General features: G+C 50.3%; 1 protein-coding gene across 1 annotated transcript in view; it reads left to right on the top strand.

Annotated features, from left to right (window-relative positions):
• The first annotated feature begins 1,815 nt into the window (after positions 1 to 1,815).
• LOC125379147 overlaps positions 1,816 to 14,048 on the top strand; it is a 34,515-nt gene continuing 22,282 nt past the window's right edge. The window contains exon 1 of the mRNA XM_048395145.1: positions 1,816 to 2,016. Within this exon, the coding sequence (XP_048251102.1) occupies positions 1,938 to 2,016 (79 nt within the window). The 5' untranslated portion in view covers positions 1,816 to 1,937. The remainder of the gene's footprint in view (positions 2,017 to 14,048) is intronic.

Here is a 14,048-nt window from a genome sequence, read left to right as displayed (position 1 = left end):
GTTCCATATTTTAAATAAAGGTCGCGATTTCCTGCTTAAAACGTTCACAATAACACAATTCAACCAAAGACTTTCGTCTTAATCTGCAATATTTCATACGGTCTCCATTGATGTAATTTTATTGGCTGCCTTAAGTCATGTGCCTGATTTTGAATATTCTTATATTAGATTATGGCAATAGCATCATTAGAATTTTCTATCCAATAAAATCGCATGTTACAACTGCGAAAATACTATTGGCGATGTTACTGTAATATTAGTGTTGACCAGAGATTTCTAACTATACCAAACATCGAACGAATCTTTGCACGTGTAATTTATGCAAAGTTTCCAACACGGAGTTTTTTCTCGGTATTTTCTCATGTCACCGAACGGAAAACCACCATTATCCGGAAATATGTGATGATAGACCGTACTTAAAATTCTTTTTATAATCATTTTCCGATTACTTTAACGATGGATATTAAACAGAACAAGCTGGTGGATAGCTCTATTATGGAATCTTGATATTGCCGAAAATCGCCCTAATTTTCACGGCCTTGGTGATTAATCTGGACGTTATGAATGTGTTAGCTTAAATTTTTATCAAAAGGGAACTTAATTATTATACTTAGTTATTAATGCTTTATTTAAATAATGTGATTAACACAACTTTCATATTTATAAACAGTAGGATTAGACCTTTCAAATGGTGTATGACATGTAGTAGAAAATATGTTTTACCAGCTGATAATTTCCTTGATAAATGTAGGCTTCATCTATCACCACATAGGGGGCACGGGTGGCCCAGTCGTCTAAGGCGCCGCTTTTCCCTGTGCAGAGTTGCGTCCCTTGGGCACGCCAGAAACCTATGATTGTTGGTTCTAATCCCGGTTCGCCCCGATTATTTTTCTAGATAAGTCAGCATCATACCCGTCCTCGTGGGTTTCACCGAACTGGTAAACGTCTGAGACCTGCATCACTTCGGGCTTTCCTCCCGCATTAAGCTGATGCCATGATATAATTGTAATGCTGTTAAAAGCGGCGTTAAACCCAACTCACTCACTATCACCACATAGTTTCTGGGAACTCGGTCTGATAGCAGTAAAAGCTTCTGGTTGACTGGTTGTGTTTCGTAATTAATAATGCAAGAGTGTGTCTCCTTGCTTCAGCTAAATGTTTGTGTCTACAGTTTTTCCATTGGGCCTACAGTTCTTTTTTAAATATGCTGGCCATTAAGGCTCTCAGTTTACTCTGCTAACTTACCAACACTGCATGTTATTGTGTGCCATGTCGTGCTATTTCAGAAACTCAAACCTTCTTTCCACGTGAAAAGAAGTAACGTGTGCTCCAACTGGTAGGACTGATGATGAAGATGGAGTGCTGGACTGGCGAACGTTATAAAATAATTACCATCTCGGCAAATACATTTCACAGTCAGTTTCTGCCTGGCAGTTTGTGTTCCCTCTAGTTCAGGTTAAATGTGTGGATGTTTTTGTTTACATGAGAGATATAAAGCTGTTTGAAAGGGAAGAACAATTTGAGGTGTGATTTCTTTTAAACATTAAAACCAGTCACCCTGATTTGTTGTCATGATATGTCTGCTGTGCACACAGTTGGAGGATTGATGTATCTGTAATCTGGTCCATTATTCAAACTCAGTTTCAGGTGCAGTTTTAAATACACGTATAAGGTCGCAGTAGACGTTCAGTACATATGGGAAGCCACAGTCCAGACGGAAGCCACAGGTAGCCGGTCATTTAGGGCGGGTATCCCACGTGCTGCTTTGTTGACACAGTGACGTGTGTTTATCCAACCACTGCCCCTGCCTAGCTGTGACGCCGTCTACCCGCTGATAAGCAACCACCGCGGCCCTACCTACCCGAGTCCCATATCTCGCCACCCGACCACCCGAAGCTGACAGCGTCTCTCTCCACTCCTTTCTCCGGACAAGCATCATGACGACGGTGACCTCGGTCGTGGCTGCTGTATTGGTACTGATGACCATCGCCCATGGGACACCTGTCCTGTCGAGGGGTATGTACACTGTGTGAAGGGTCTGACCACCGGTCAAAACATGTGTAATGATATTGAGAAACATCTGCCTAGGGGGGCAATAGGGTCGGAGACGTTGGTATTGTGTGTTAACGGAGTTGTTGTTGTACTATCTATTGCCTCAGCTGTGAAATACAGATTGTCCTCGCGATCAGTCAAGTGGGTTCAACTCTGCTATTGTGTATCTAACCGTTGTACCCATGTGAACGCTCCCCGCCGACGTGCAGTCCTCGACTGTGATATGGGATACCCGGGCTGTGCTACCACCAAAACCCAGCTAGCAACTGGTTATTATTGGGTTATGGATGCGCCTGCTTCTAGTTCTGAAAATGAAGGAAGATTGGAAATGAATATAACCTGTTTCTGCTGACCTTCTTCACACTTGTGGCTCGATACGGTGACGTTTGTCTCACTCTCTACAGATTAATGGTAGGACAAAGATGAACAGGGTGTTGGAGGGTTTGGGGTAAAAACTAAAGACATAAATATACTACCAACAAAAAATAAGGGAACTATTGATTTGAATTTCGCCATCGTTGAGGTGAGCATTTACTATACCACAGCGTTGCATCTAAACGCAACATCAAATCAACAATGAAATTTAACATCATGCATGAACGTGCACACAGAAGCCCAAGTCAGTGCGCCAAGAGGGGAACTCACAATCCGTAATTAAACTGAGCTGAGCACACGCTTAAAGAGTCTCGGAGATAGTTTGTTTATTTGTTGTTTAACGCCGCACTATTCCAGCTATATGACAGCGGTCTGTAAATAATCGAGTCTGGACCAGACAATCCAGTGATTGATGTCATGTGCATCGACCAAGTCAGCGAACCTGACCACCCGATCCCGTTAGTCGTCTCTTACGACAAGTATAGTCGCTCAGAGAAAGCATCTCAATGAACAGATAAAATGGTTAATTGTGGGTTCGATAAAGAGGGGGCGCTACGAGGACGTCAATATTCCCTGTTGCCCGAAAGTTGGCAAATCAAGAAGTGTAATTTCTCGACTGTGGGACAAGTACCGTCAAACGGTAGGGGTTGCAATAAGACAAGGACGTGGTAGGCTTAAAAACGACACCCAGACAGGATCGTCTCATTACATTACAATGCAAAAGATTCTAATCTGCCGCTGTTATCAATAGAGAATTCCGTACGATAACAGGAAGGCGAATTACAATGTTTACCGCTGAAAACCGGCTCTGTGCAGCCGGCCTGAAAGCAAGGCGTCCTGTGATGGGTGTGACTCTAACAGCTTACCATAGGCGGTAAAGATTGGGCTGGGCTGGGCAACACCAGGGACAGACTGTGCGCCAAGGGCGTTTCACACCATATTTACAGACGATTCAAGGTTTTGCCTCCGATTCACAGATGGCAGAACACGTTGTTGGCGACGTAGCGGCGAGCGGCATGCCCGGGCAACAATTCTTGACCATAATCGGTTTTGGGGCCGTAGTGCCATGGTGTAGGGCGGTATCAGACACACAGGCATCGGTAAACATGGTCTTGTCGTTGCTCAATTCGCTAAAATTATCGGCAGAAATTTTGAACTGCAAAATGGCAATGCCAGACCAATAGAGCATGTCCCCAATAAAGCATCTGTGGGATGTCCTCGGGCGAAGAGTGCAAGCAAGAGACCCAGCACCTGCCAACGTGGGTCAGCTTTGGGTAGGTCTTCAGGCGGAACATACCAAGGGCAACCATACGCAATTTAATCAACAGGAAATAGTAATAGAAAGTTAATTTGGTCTTACGGCTGATGAGTCGAGTGCTACCTAGTAACCGAGTAAAAAGGTAAACTAAACTTGGAAACATGTAAAATATACCAGGGTCCCAGGTACGGAATCGTCAGCATTTTACTTGGTGTCGTTATACCCGGTGTCGATACTAATCAACCGGACAGACGGAATATCTCCGCCTATGTGGCAGCGGTTGTGTATTCAGGTCTACAGCACCATCGGACGATAGTGTGGAACTTCATCCACACCGACCGTTTCCACTGTACTCGAAATCCGATCCTGGCACGATGCTGTACCGACTGATCACCCAGTGCACTGTACTCACTGATCACCCAATCCACTGTACCCACTCATCACCCAATCCACTGTACCGACTGATCACCCAGTCCACTGTACCCACTGATCAACCAGTCCACTGTACTCACTGATCACCCAATCCACTGTACCCACTGATCATCCAGTCCACTGTACCGACTGATCACCCAGTCCACTGTACCCACTGATCATCCAGTCCACTGTACCCACTGATCACCCAGTCCACTGTACCGACTGATCACCCAGTCCACTGTACCCACTGATCACCCAGTCCACTGTACACACTGATCACCCAGTCCACTGTACCGACTGATCAACGAGTCCACTGTACCCACTGATCACCCAGTCCACTGTACCCACTGATCACCCAGTCCACTGTACCCACTGATCATCCAGTCCACTGTACCGACTGATCATCCAGTCCACTGTAGCCACTGATCACCCAGTGCATTGTACCGACTGATCACCCAGTCCACTGTACCGACTGATCATCCAGTCCACTGTACCCACTGATCACCCAGTGCACTGTACCCACTCATCACCCAGTCCACTGTACCGACTGATCACCCAGTCCACTGTTCCGACTGATCAACAAGTCCACTGTACCAACTGATCACCCAGTCCACTGTACCCACTGATCAACCAGTCCACTGTACCCACTGATCAACCAGTCCACTGTACCCACTGATCACCCAGTCCACTGTACCCACTGATCATCCAGTCCACTGTACGCACTGATCACCCAATCCACTGTACCCACTGATCATCCAGTCCACTGTACCGACTGATCACCCAGTCCACTGTACCCACTGATCATCCAGTCCACTGTACCCACTGATCACCCAGTCCACTGTACCGACTGATCACCCAGTCCACTGTACCCACTGATCACCCAGTCCACTGTACACACTGATCACCCAGTCCACTGTACCGACTGATCAACGAGTCCACTGTACCCACTGATCACCCAGTCCACTGTACCCACTGATCACCCAGTCCACTGTACCCACTGATCATCCAGTCCACTGTACCGACTGATCATCCAGTCCACTGTAGCCACTGATCACCCAGTGCATTGTACCGACTGATCACCCAGTCCACTGTACCGACTGATCATCCAGTCCACTGTACCCACTGATCACCCAGTGCACTGTACCCACTCATCACCCAGTCCACTGTACCGACTGATCACCCAGTCCACTGTTCCGACTGATCAACAAGTCCACTGTACCAACTGATCACCCAGTCCACTGTACCCACTGATCAACCAGTCCACTGTACCCACTGATCAACCAGTCCACTGTACCCACTGATCACCCAGTCCACTGTACCCACTGATCATCCAGTCCACTGTACGCACTGATCACCCAGTCCACTGTACCCACTGATCATCCAGTCCACTGTACCGACTGATCAACCAGTCCACTGTACCGACTGATCACCCAGTCCACTGTACCGACTGATCACCCAGTCCACTGTACCGACTGATCAACCAGTCCACTGTACCCACTGATCATCCAGTCCACTGTACCGACTGATCATCCAGTCCACTGTACCCACTGATCATCCAGTCCAGTGTACCCACTGATCACCCAGTCCACTGTATCCACTGATCACCCAGTCCACTGTACCGACTGATCATCCAGTTCACTGTAGCCACTGATCACCCAGTGCACTGTACCGACTGATCACCCATTCCACTGTACCCACTGATCATCCAGTCCACTGTAGCCACTGATCACCCAGTGCACTGTCCCGACTGATCAACCAGTCAACTGTACCGCATGATCAACCAGTCCACTGTACCCATTGATCACCCAGTGCACTGTACCCACTGATCACCCAGTCCACTGTACCGACTGATCACTCAGTCCACTGTACACACTGATCATCCAGTCCACTGTAGCCACTGATCATCCAGTCCATTGTACCCACTGATCACCCAGTCCACGGTACCCACTGATCACCCAGTCCACTGTACCCACTGATCATCCAGTCCACTGTACCCACTGATCACCCAGTGCACTGTACCCACTGATCACCCAGTCCACTGTACCGACTGATCATCCAGTCCACTGTACCCACTGATCACCCAGTGCACTGTACCCACTGATCACCCAGCCCACTGTACCGACTGATCAACCAGTCCACTGTACCCACTGATCACCCAGTCCACTGTACCCACTGATCACCCAGTCCACTATACCCACTGATCACCCAGTCCACTGTACCCACTCATCACTCAGTCCACTGTACCGACTGATCATCCAGTCCACTGTACCGACTGATCATCCAGTCCACTGTACCCACTGATCACCCAGTCCAATGTACCCACTGATCATCCAGTCCACTGTATGCACTGATCACCCAGTCCACTGTACCGACTGATCAACCAGTCCACTGTACGCACTGATCACCCAGTCCACTGTACCGACTGATCACCCAGTCCACTGTACCCACTGATCAACCAGTCCACTGTACCCACTGATCACCCAGTCCACTGTACCCACTGATCATCCAGTCCACTGTACGCACTGATCACCCAGTCCACTGTACCCACTGATCATCCAGTCCACTGTACCGACTGATCAACCAGTCCACTGTACCGACTGATCACCCAGTCCACTGTACCGACTGATCACCCAGTCCACTGTACCGACTGATCAACCAGTCCACTGTACACACTGATCATCCAGTCCACTGTACCGACTGATCATCCAGTCCACTGTACCCACTGATCATCCAGTCCAGTGTACCCACTGATCACCCAGTCCACTGTATCCACTGATCACCCAGTCCACTGTACCCACTGATCATCCAGTCCACTGTACCCACTGATCACCCAGTGCACTGTACCCACTGATCACCCAGCCCACTGTACCGACTGATCAACCAGTCCACTGTACCCACTGATCACCCAGTCCACTGTACCCACTGATCACCCAGTCCACTATACCCACTGATCACCCAGTCCACTGTACCCACTCATCACTCAGTCCACTGTACCGACTGATCATCCAGTCCACTGTACCGACTGATCATCCAGTCCACTGTACCCACTGATCACCCAGTCCAATGTACCCACTGATCATCCAGTCCACTGTACGCACTGATCACCCAGTCCACTGTACCGACTGATCAACCAGTCCACTGTACGCACTGATCACCCAGTCCACTGTACCGACTGATCACCCAGTCCACTGTACCCACTGATCAACCAGTCCACTGTACCCACTGATCACCCAGTCCACTGTACCCACTGATCATCCAGTCCACTGTACGCACTGATCACCCAGTCCACTGTACCCACTGATCATCCAGTCCACTGTACCGACTGATCAACCAGTCCACTGTACCGACTGATCACCCAGTCCACTGTACCGACTGATCACCCAGTCCACTGTACCGACTGATCAACCAGTCCACTGTACACACTGATCATCCAGTCCACTGTACCGACTGATCATCCAGTCCACTGTACCCACTGATCATCCAGTCCAGTGTACCCACTGATCACCCAGTCCACTGTATCCACTGATCACCCAGTCCACTGTACCGACTGATCATCCAGTTCACTGTAGCCACTGATCACCCAGTGCACTGTACCGACTGATCACCCATTCCACTGTACCCACTGATCATCCAGTCCACTGTAGCCACTGATCACCCAGTGCACTGTCCCGACTGATCAACCAGTCAACTGTACCCACTGATCAACCAGTCCACTGTACCCATTGATCACCCAGTCCACTGTACCCACTGATCACCCAGTCCACTGTACCGACTGATCACTCAGTCCACTGTACACACTGATCATCCAGTCCACTGTAGCCACTGATCACCCAGTCCATTGTACCCACTGATCACCCAGTCCACTGTACCGACTGATCATCCAGTCCACTGTACCCACTGATCACCCAGTGCACTGTACCCACTGATCACCCAGTCCACTGTACCGACTGATCATCCAGTCCACTGTACCCACTGATCACCCAGTGCACTGTACCCACCGATCACCCAGCCCACTGTACCGACTGATCAACCAGTCCACTGTACCCACTGATCACCCAGTCCACTGTACCCACTGATCATCCAGTCCACTATACCCACTGATCACCCAGTCCACTGTACCCACTCATCACTCAGTCCACTGTACCGACTGATCATCCAGTCCACTGTACCGACTGATCATCCAGTCCACTGTACCCACTGATCACCCAGTCCACTGTACCCACTGATCATCCAGTCCACTGTACGCACTGATCATCCAGTGCACTGTACCGACTGATCACCCAGTCCACTGTACCGACTGATCAACCAGTCCACTGTACCCACTGATCATCCAGTCCACTGTACGCACTGATCACCCAGTCCACTGTACCCACTGATCACCCAGTCCACTGTATCCACTGATCACCCAGTCCACTGTACCGACTGATCACTCAGTCCACTGTACCCACTGATCATCCAGTCCACTGTACCCACTGATCACCCAGTCCACTGTACCCACTGATCACCCAGTCCACTGTATCCACTGATCACCCAGTCCACTGTACCGACTGATCACCCAGTCCACTGTACCGACTGATCATCCAGTTCACTGTAGCCACTGATCACCCAGTCCACTGTACCGATTGATCACTCAGTCCACTGTACCGACTGATCACCCAGTCCACTGCACCCACTGATCATCCAGTCCACTGTACCCACTGATTACCCAGTCCACTCTACCCACTGATCATCCAGTCCACTCTACGCACTGATCACCCAGTCCACTGTACCGACTGATCAACCAGTCCACTGTACCGACTGATCACCCAGTCCACTGTACCGACTGATCACCCAGTCCACTGTACCGACTGATCAACCAGTCCACTGTACCCACTGATCATCCAGTCCACTGTAGCCACTGATCGCCCAGTCCACTGTACCCACTGATCATCCAGTCCACTGTACCGACTGATCACTCAGTCCACTGTACACACTGATCATCCAGTCCACTGTAGCCACTGATCACCCAGTCCACTGTACCCACTGATCATCCAGTCCACTGTACCGACTGATCAACCAGTCCACTGTACCCACTGATCATCCAGTCCACTGTAGCCACTGATCACCCAGTGCACTGTACCGACTGATCACCCAGTCCACTGTACCGACTGATCAACCAGTCCACTGTACCCACTGATCATCCAGTCCACTGTAGCCACTGATCACCCAGTGCACTGTACCGACTGATCACCCAGCCCACTGTACCGACTGATCACCCAGTCCACTGTACCCACTGATCACCCAGCCCACTGTACCGACTGATCACCCAGTCCACTGTACCGACTGATCAACCAGTCCACTGTACCCACTGATCATCCAGTCCACTGTACGCACTGATCACCCAGTCCACTGTACCCACTGATCAACCAGTCCACTGTACCCATTGATCACCCAGTCCACTGTACCCACTGATCACCCAGTCCACTGTACCGACTGATCACTCAGTCCACTGTACACACTGATCATCCAGTCCACTGTAGCCACTGATCACCCAGTCCATTGTACCCACTGATCACCCAGTCCACTGTACCGACTGATCATCCAGTCCACTGTACCCACTGATCACCCAGTGCACTGTACCCACTGATCACCCAGTCCACTGTACCGACTGATCATCCAGTCCACTGTACCCACTGATCACCCAGTGCACTGTACCCACCGATCACCCAGCCCACTGTACCGACTGATCAACCAGTCCACTGTACCCACTGATCACCCAGTCCACTGTACCCACTGATCATCCAGTCCACTATACCCACTGATCACCCAGTCCACTGTACCCACTCATCACTCAGTCCACTGTACCGACTGATCATCCAGTCCACTGTACCGACTGATCATCCAGTCCACTGTACCCACTGATCACCCAGTCCACTGTACCCACTGATCATCCAGTCCACTGTACGCACTGATCATCCAGTGCACTGTACCGACTGATCACCCAGTCCACTGTACCGACTGATCAACCAGTCCACTGTACCCACTGATCATCCAGTCCACTGTACGCACTGATCACCCAGTCCACTGTACCCACTGATCACCCAGTCCACTGTATCCACTGATCACCCAGTCCACTGTACCGACTGATCACTCAGTCCACTGTACCCACTGATCATCCAGTCCACTGTACCCACTGATCACCCAGTCCACTGTACCCACTGATCACCCAGTCCACTGTATCCACTGATCACCCAGTCCACTGTACCGACTGATCACCCAGTCCACTGTACCGACTGATCATCCAGTTCACTGTAGCCACTGATCACCCAGTCCACTGTACCGATTGATCACTCAGTCCACTGTACCGACTGATCACCCAGTCCACTGCACCCACTGATCATCCAGTCCACTGTACCCACTGATTACCCAGTCCACTCTACCCACTGATCATCCAGTCCACTCTACGCACTGATCACCCAGTCCACTGTACCGACTGATCAACCAGTCCACTGTACCGACTGATCACCCAGTCCACTGTACCGACTGATCACCCAGTCCACTGTACCGACTGATCAACCAGTCCACTGTACCCACTGATCATCCAGTCCACTGTAGCCACTGATCGCCCAGTCCACTGTACCCACTGATCATCCAGTCCACTGTACCGACTGATCACTCAGTCCACTGTACACACTGATCATCCAGTCCACTGTAGCCACTGATCACCCAGTCCACTGTACCCACTGATCATCCAGTCCACTGTACCGACTGATCAACCAGTCCACTGTACCCACTGATCATCCAGTCCACTGTAGCCACTGATCACCCAGTGCACTGTACCGACTGATCACCCAGTCCACTGTACCGACTGATCAACCAGTCCACTGTACCCACTGATCATCCAGTCCACTGTAGCCACTGATCACCCAGTGCACTGTACCGACTGATCACCCAGCCCACTGTACCGACTGATCACTCAGTCCACTGTACCCACTGATCATCCAGTCCACTGTAGCCATTGATCAACCAGTCCACTGTATCCACTGATCACCCAGTCCACTGTACCGACTGATCACCCAGTGCACTGTACCGACTGATCACCCAGTCCACTGTACCCACTGATCACCCAGTCCACTGTACCCACTGATCACCCAGTCCACTGTACCTACTGATCACACAGTCCACTGTACCGACTGATCCACCAGTCCACTGTACCCACTGATCACCCAGTCCACTGTACCCACTGCTCATCCAGTCCACTGTACCCACTGATCACCCAGTGCACTGTACCGACTGATCACACAGTCCACTGTACCGACTGATCCACCAGTCCACTGTACCCACTGATCACCCAGTCCACTGTACCCACTGCTCATCCAGTCCACTGTACCCACTGATCACCCAGTGAACTGTACCGACTGATCACCCAATCCACTGTACCCACTGACCACCCAGTCCACTGTACCCACTGATCACCCAGTCCACTGTACCCACTGCTCACCCACTCACAACCAGACAGGTGACTTTACCCACTGATCACCCAGTCCCATCCAAAGTCGGGCAAAATGTGGTTATTTGGGGCAACAGAGCCAGTATTATGAACACCCTCGTTGACCCCGTCCCTGCCCTCAGACAATTACTGCCCCTGACTGTTATATGGGGAGACTTCCGCTAGATTCTACTAACGTGACAGACTGATAAATGGCTGAATCTACAAACCTTCACCTACAAAACGTGGTAGCGCACAGGCGAGGCGTAATCTGTTTAGGTGTGGGTGCGTTGTGTGAAGGTGTACTCCAGGCAGGTAGAGGTGCGTTGTGTGAAGGTGTGCTCTAGGCAGGTAGAGGTGCGTTGTGTGAAGGTGTGCTCTAGGCAGGTAGAGGTGCGTTGTGTGAAGGTGTGCTCTAGGCAAGTTAAGGGGTGCGTTGTGTGAAGGTGTGCTCCAAGCAGGTAGAGGTGCGGTGTGTGAAGGTGTGCTCCAAGCAGGTTGAAGGGTGCGGTGTGTGAAGGTGTGCTCAAGGCAGGTTGAGGGGTGCGTTGTGTGAAGGTGTGCTCTAGGCAGGTTGAGGGGTGCGTTGTGTGAAGGTGTGCTCTAGGCAGGTTGAGGGGTGCGTTGTGTGAAGGTGTGCTCTAGGCAGGTTGAGGGGTGCGTTGTGTAAAGGTGTGCTCTAGGCAGGTTGAGGTGCGGTGTGTGAAGGTGTGCTCTAGGCAGGTCCGGTTGCGTTATGTGAAGGTGTGCTCTAGGCAGGTCCGAGTGCGTTGCGTGAAGGTGTGCTCTAGGCAGGTCCGGGTGCGTTGTGTGAAGGTGTGCTCTAGGCAGGTTGAAGGGTGCGGTGTGTGAAGGTGTGCTCTAGGCAGGTCGGGGTGCGTTGTGTGTAGGTGTGCTCTAGGCAGGTCCGGTTGCGTTATGTGAAGGTGTGCTCTAGGCAGGTCCGAGTGCGTTGTGTGAAGGTGTGCTCTAGGCAGGTCCGGGTGCGTTGTGTGAAGGTGTGCTCTAGGCAGGTCCGGGTGCGTTATGTGAAGGTGTGCTCTAGGCAGGTCCGGGTGCGTTATGTGAAGGTGTGGTCTAGGCAGGTCCGGTGCGGTGTGTGAAGGTGTGCTCTGGGCAGGTCCGGGTGCGTTGTGTGAAGGTGTGCTCTAGGCAGGTCCGGGTGCGTTATGTGAAGGTGTGCTCTAGGCAGGTTGAGGGGTGCGTTATGTGAAGGTGTGCTCTAGGCAGGTCCGGGTGCGTTATGTGAAGGTGTGTTCTAGGCAGGCCCGGGTGCTTTATGAGAAGGTGTGCTCTAGGCAGGTTGAGGGGTGTGAGGGGTGCAGGAGTATTTTATAGGCAGGTAGAGGGGTGTGAGGTGTGCAGGTGTACTCCAAGCAGGTGATGAACAACAGTGCCTAAATTGCGACATCACAGCTAATTCTCCTGTTCCCGTATACTATTTCGTCATTCAAAGATATATCGGATATGACGATGTTTGGTCACACGGTCTACAAGCATCAAGTTCACTCAACTATTAAATATGCTCTGTTCGTGATAAGAATACGATTATACACACAAACATGCGTACACGTTGTATGTAGGGCATGCTCCACCCCGGAGAACAAACGTAAATCACTGTGCCACGCCCTCCTTTTGTGATCTCCGGCAGTCCATACACGGAGGTCACATCTCTTAAATGCTTCAGCACAGGTTACACGCTATATTTTACACATTCTTGTGTAATAGTTGTTTACTTCATGTTTGTATTTCCATAAGCATGTCGTTAATCCGATCCCCTTCCACGGTGAGCTCTCATCCCGTGAGACTTATTAACACGCCCAAGATTCTCTCACACTACTTACCTCCCTTTGTGAGCGTGACATTCAGCAAGAGATCTGTATCAACTGATGGCTGTTTACCTAACTCCCAGCTAAGTTGTGTTGTGGCTTCCTGAATGTATCGGCACTTCCACACACAGATTAAACACGGTTAACATCGTCATCACAGATACTTCATGCCATGCATCACAAACTCGGAGCACACGCATCACGATAGAGTCTCAGCAGCTCTTTAATATACTTGTATTGTCGGTCTCCTTGACTGAGCTTGGACTGGCAGTGACTGCCGACAGAGGTGAGGCACTACTTGGATAAGTTGGGTGAGGTGAAATGGGGCTTAACGTCGCGTTGGAGATATTTTTATTGGACTTGTATTGCGATATATAGGAGTGTGAGTGCGCGTGCGTGTGTTTGTGTCCACTAGACCACGCAGGTGGTCCCACGACTTGGTTAGCGACATGAATCATGTTATTATGCCTCAAAGTGAGATTGACCAATCAGAGAGCAGACCGTATACCGTCAGTAACAGCCATCTTTTGGATTTTCAAACGCACTCCTCACATATTTCACATGATAATTCTGGTACAAAAATTCGTTGAAATTCGTTCAACACTGTTTTGTGTATTTACTAGAATATCATTAATAGTGATGTGCATGACAG

The sequence above is a fragment of the Haliotis rufescens genome, unplaced genomic scaffold, assembly GCF_023055435.1.
Source record: "Haliotis rufescens isolate VD_foot unplaced genomic scaffold, xgHalRufe1.0.p SCAF_14, whole genome shotgun sequence".
NCBI classification, from domain to species: Eukaryota; Metazoa; Mollusca; class Gastropoda; order Lepetellida; family Haliotidae; genus Haliotis; species Haliotis rufescens.
The sequence above is the reverse complement of the archived record's forward strand: the minus strand, read 5'-3'. Positions and strand labels throughout refer to the sequence as shown.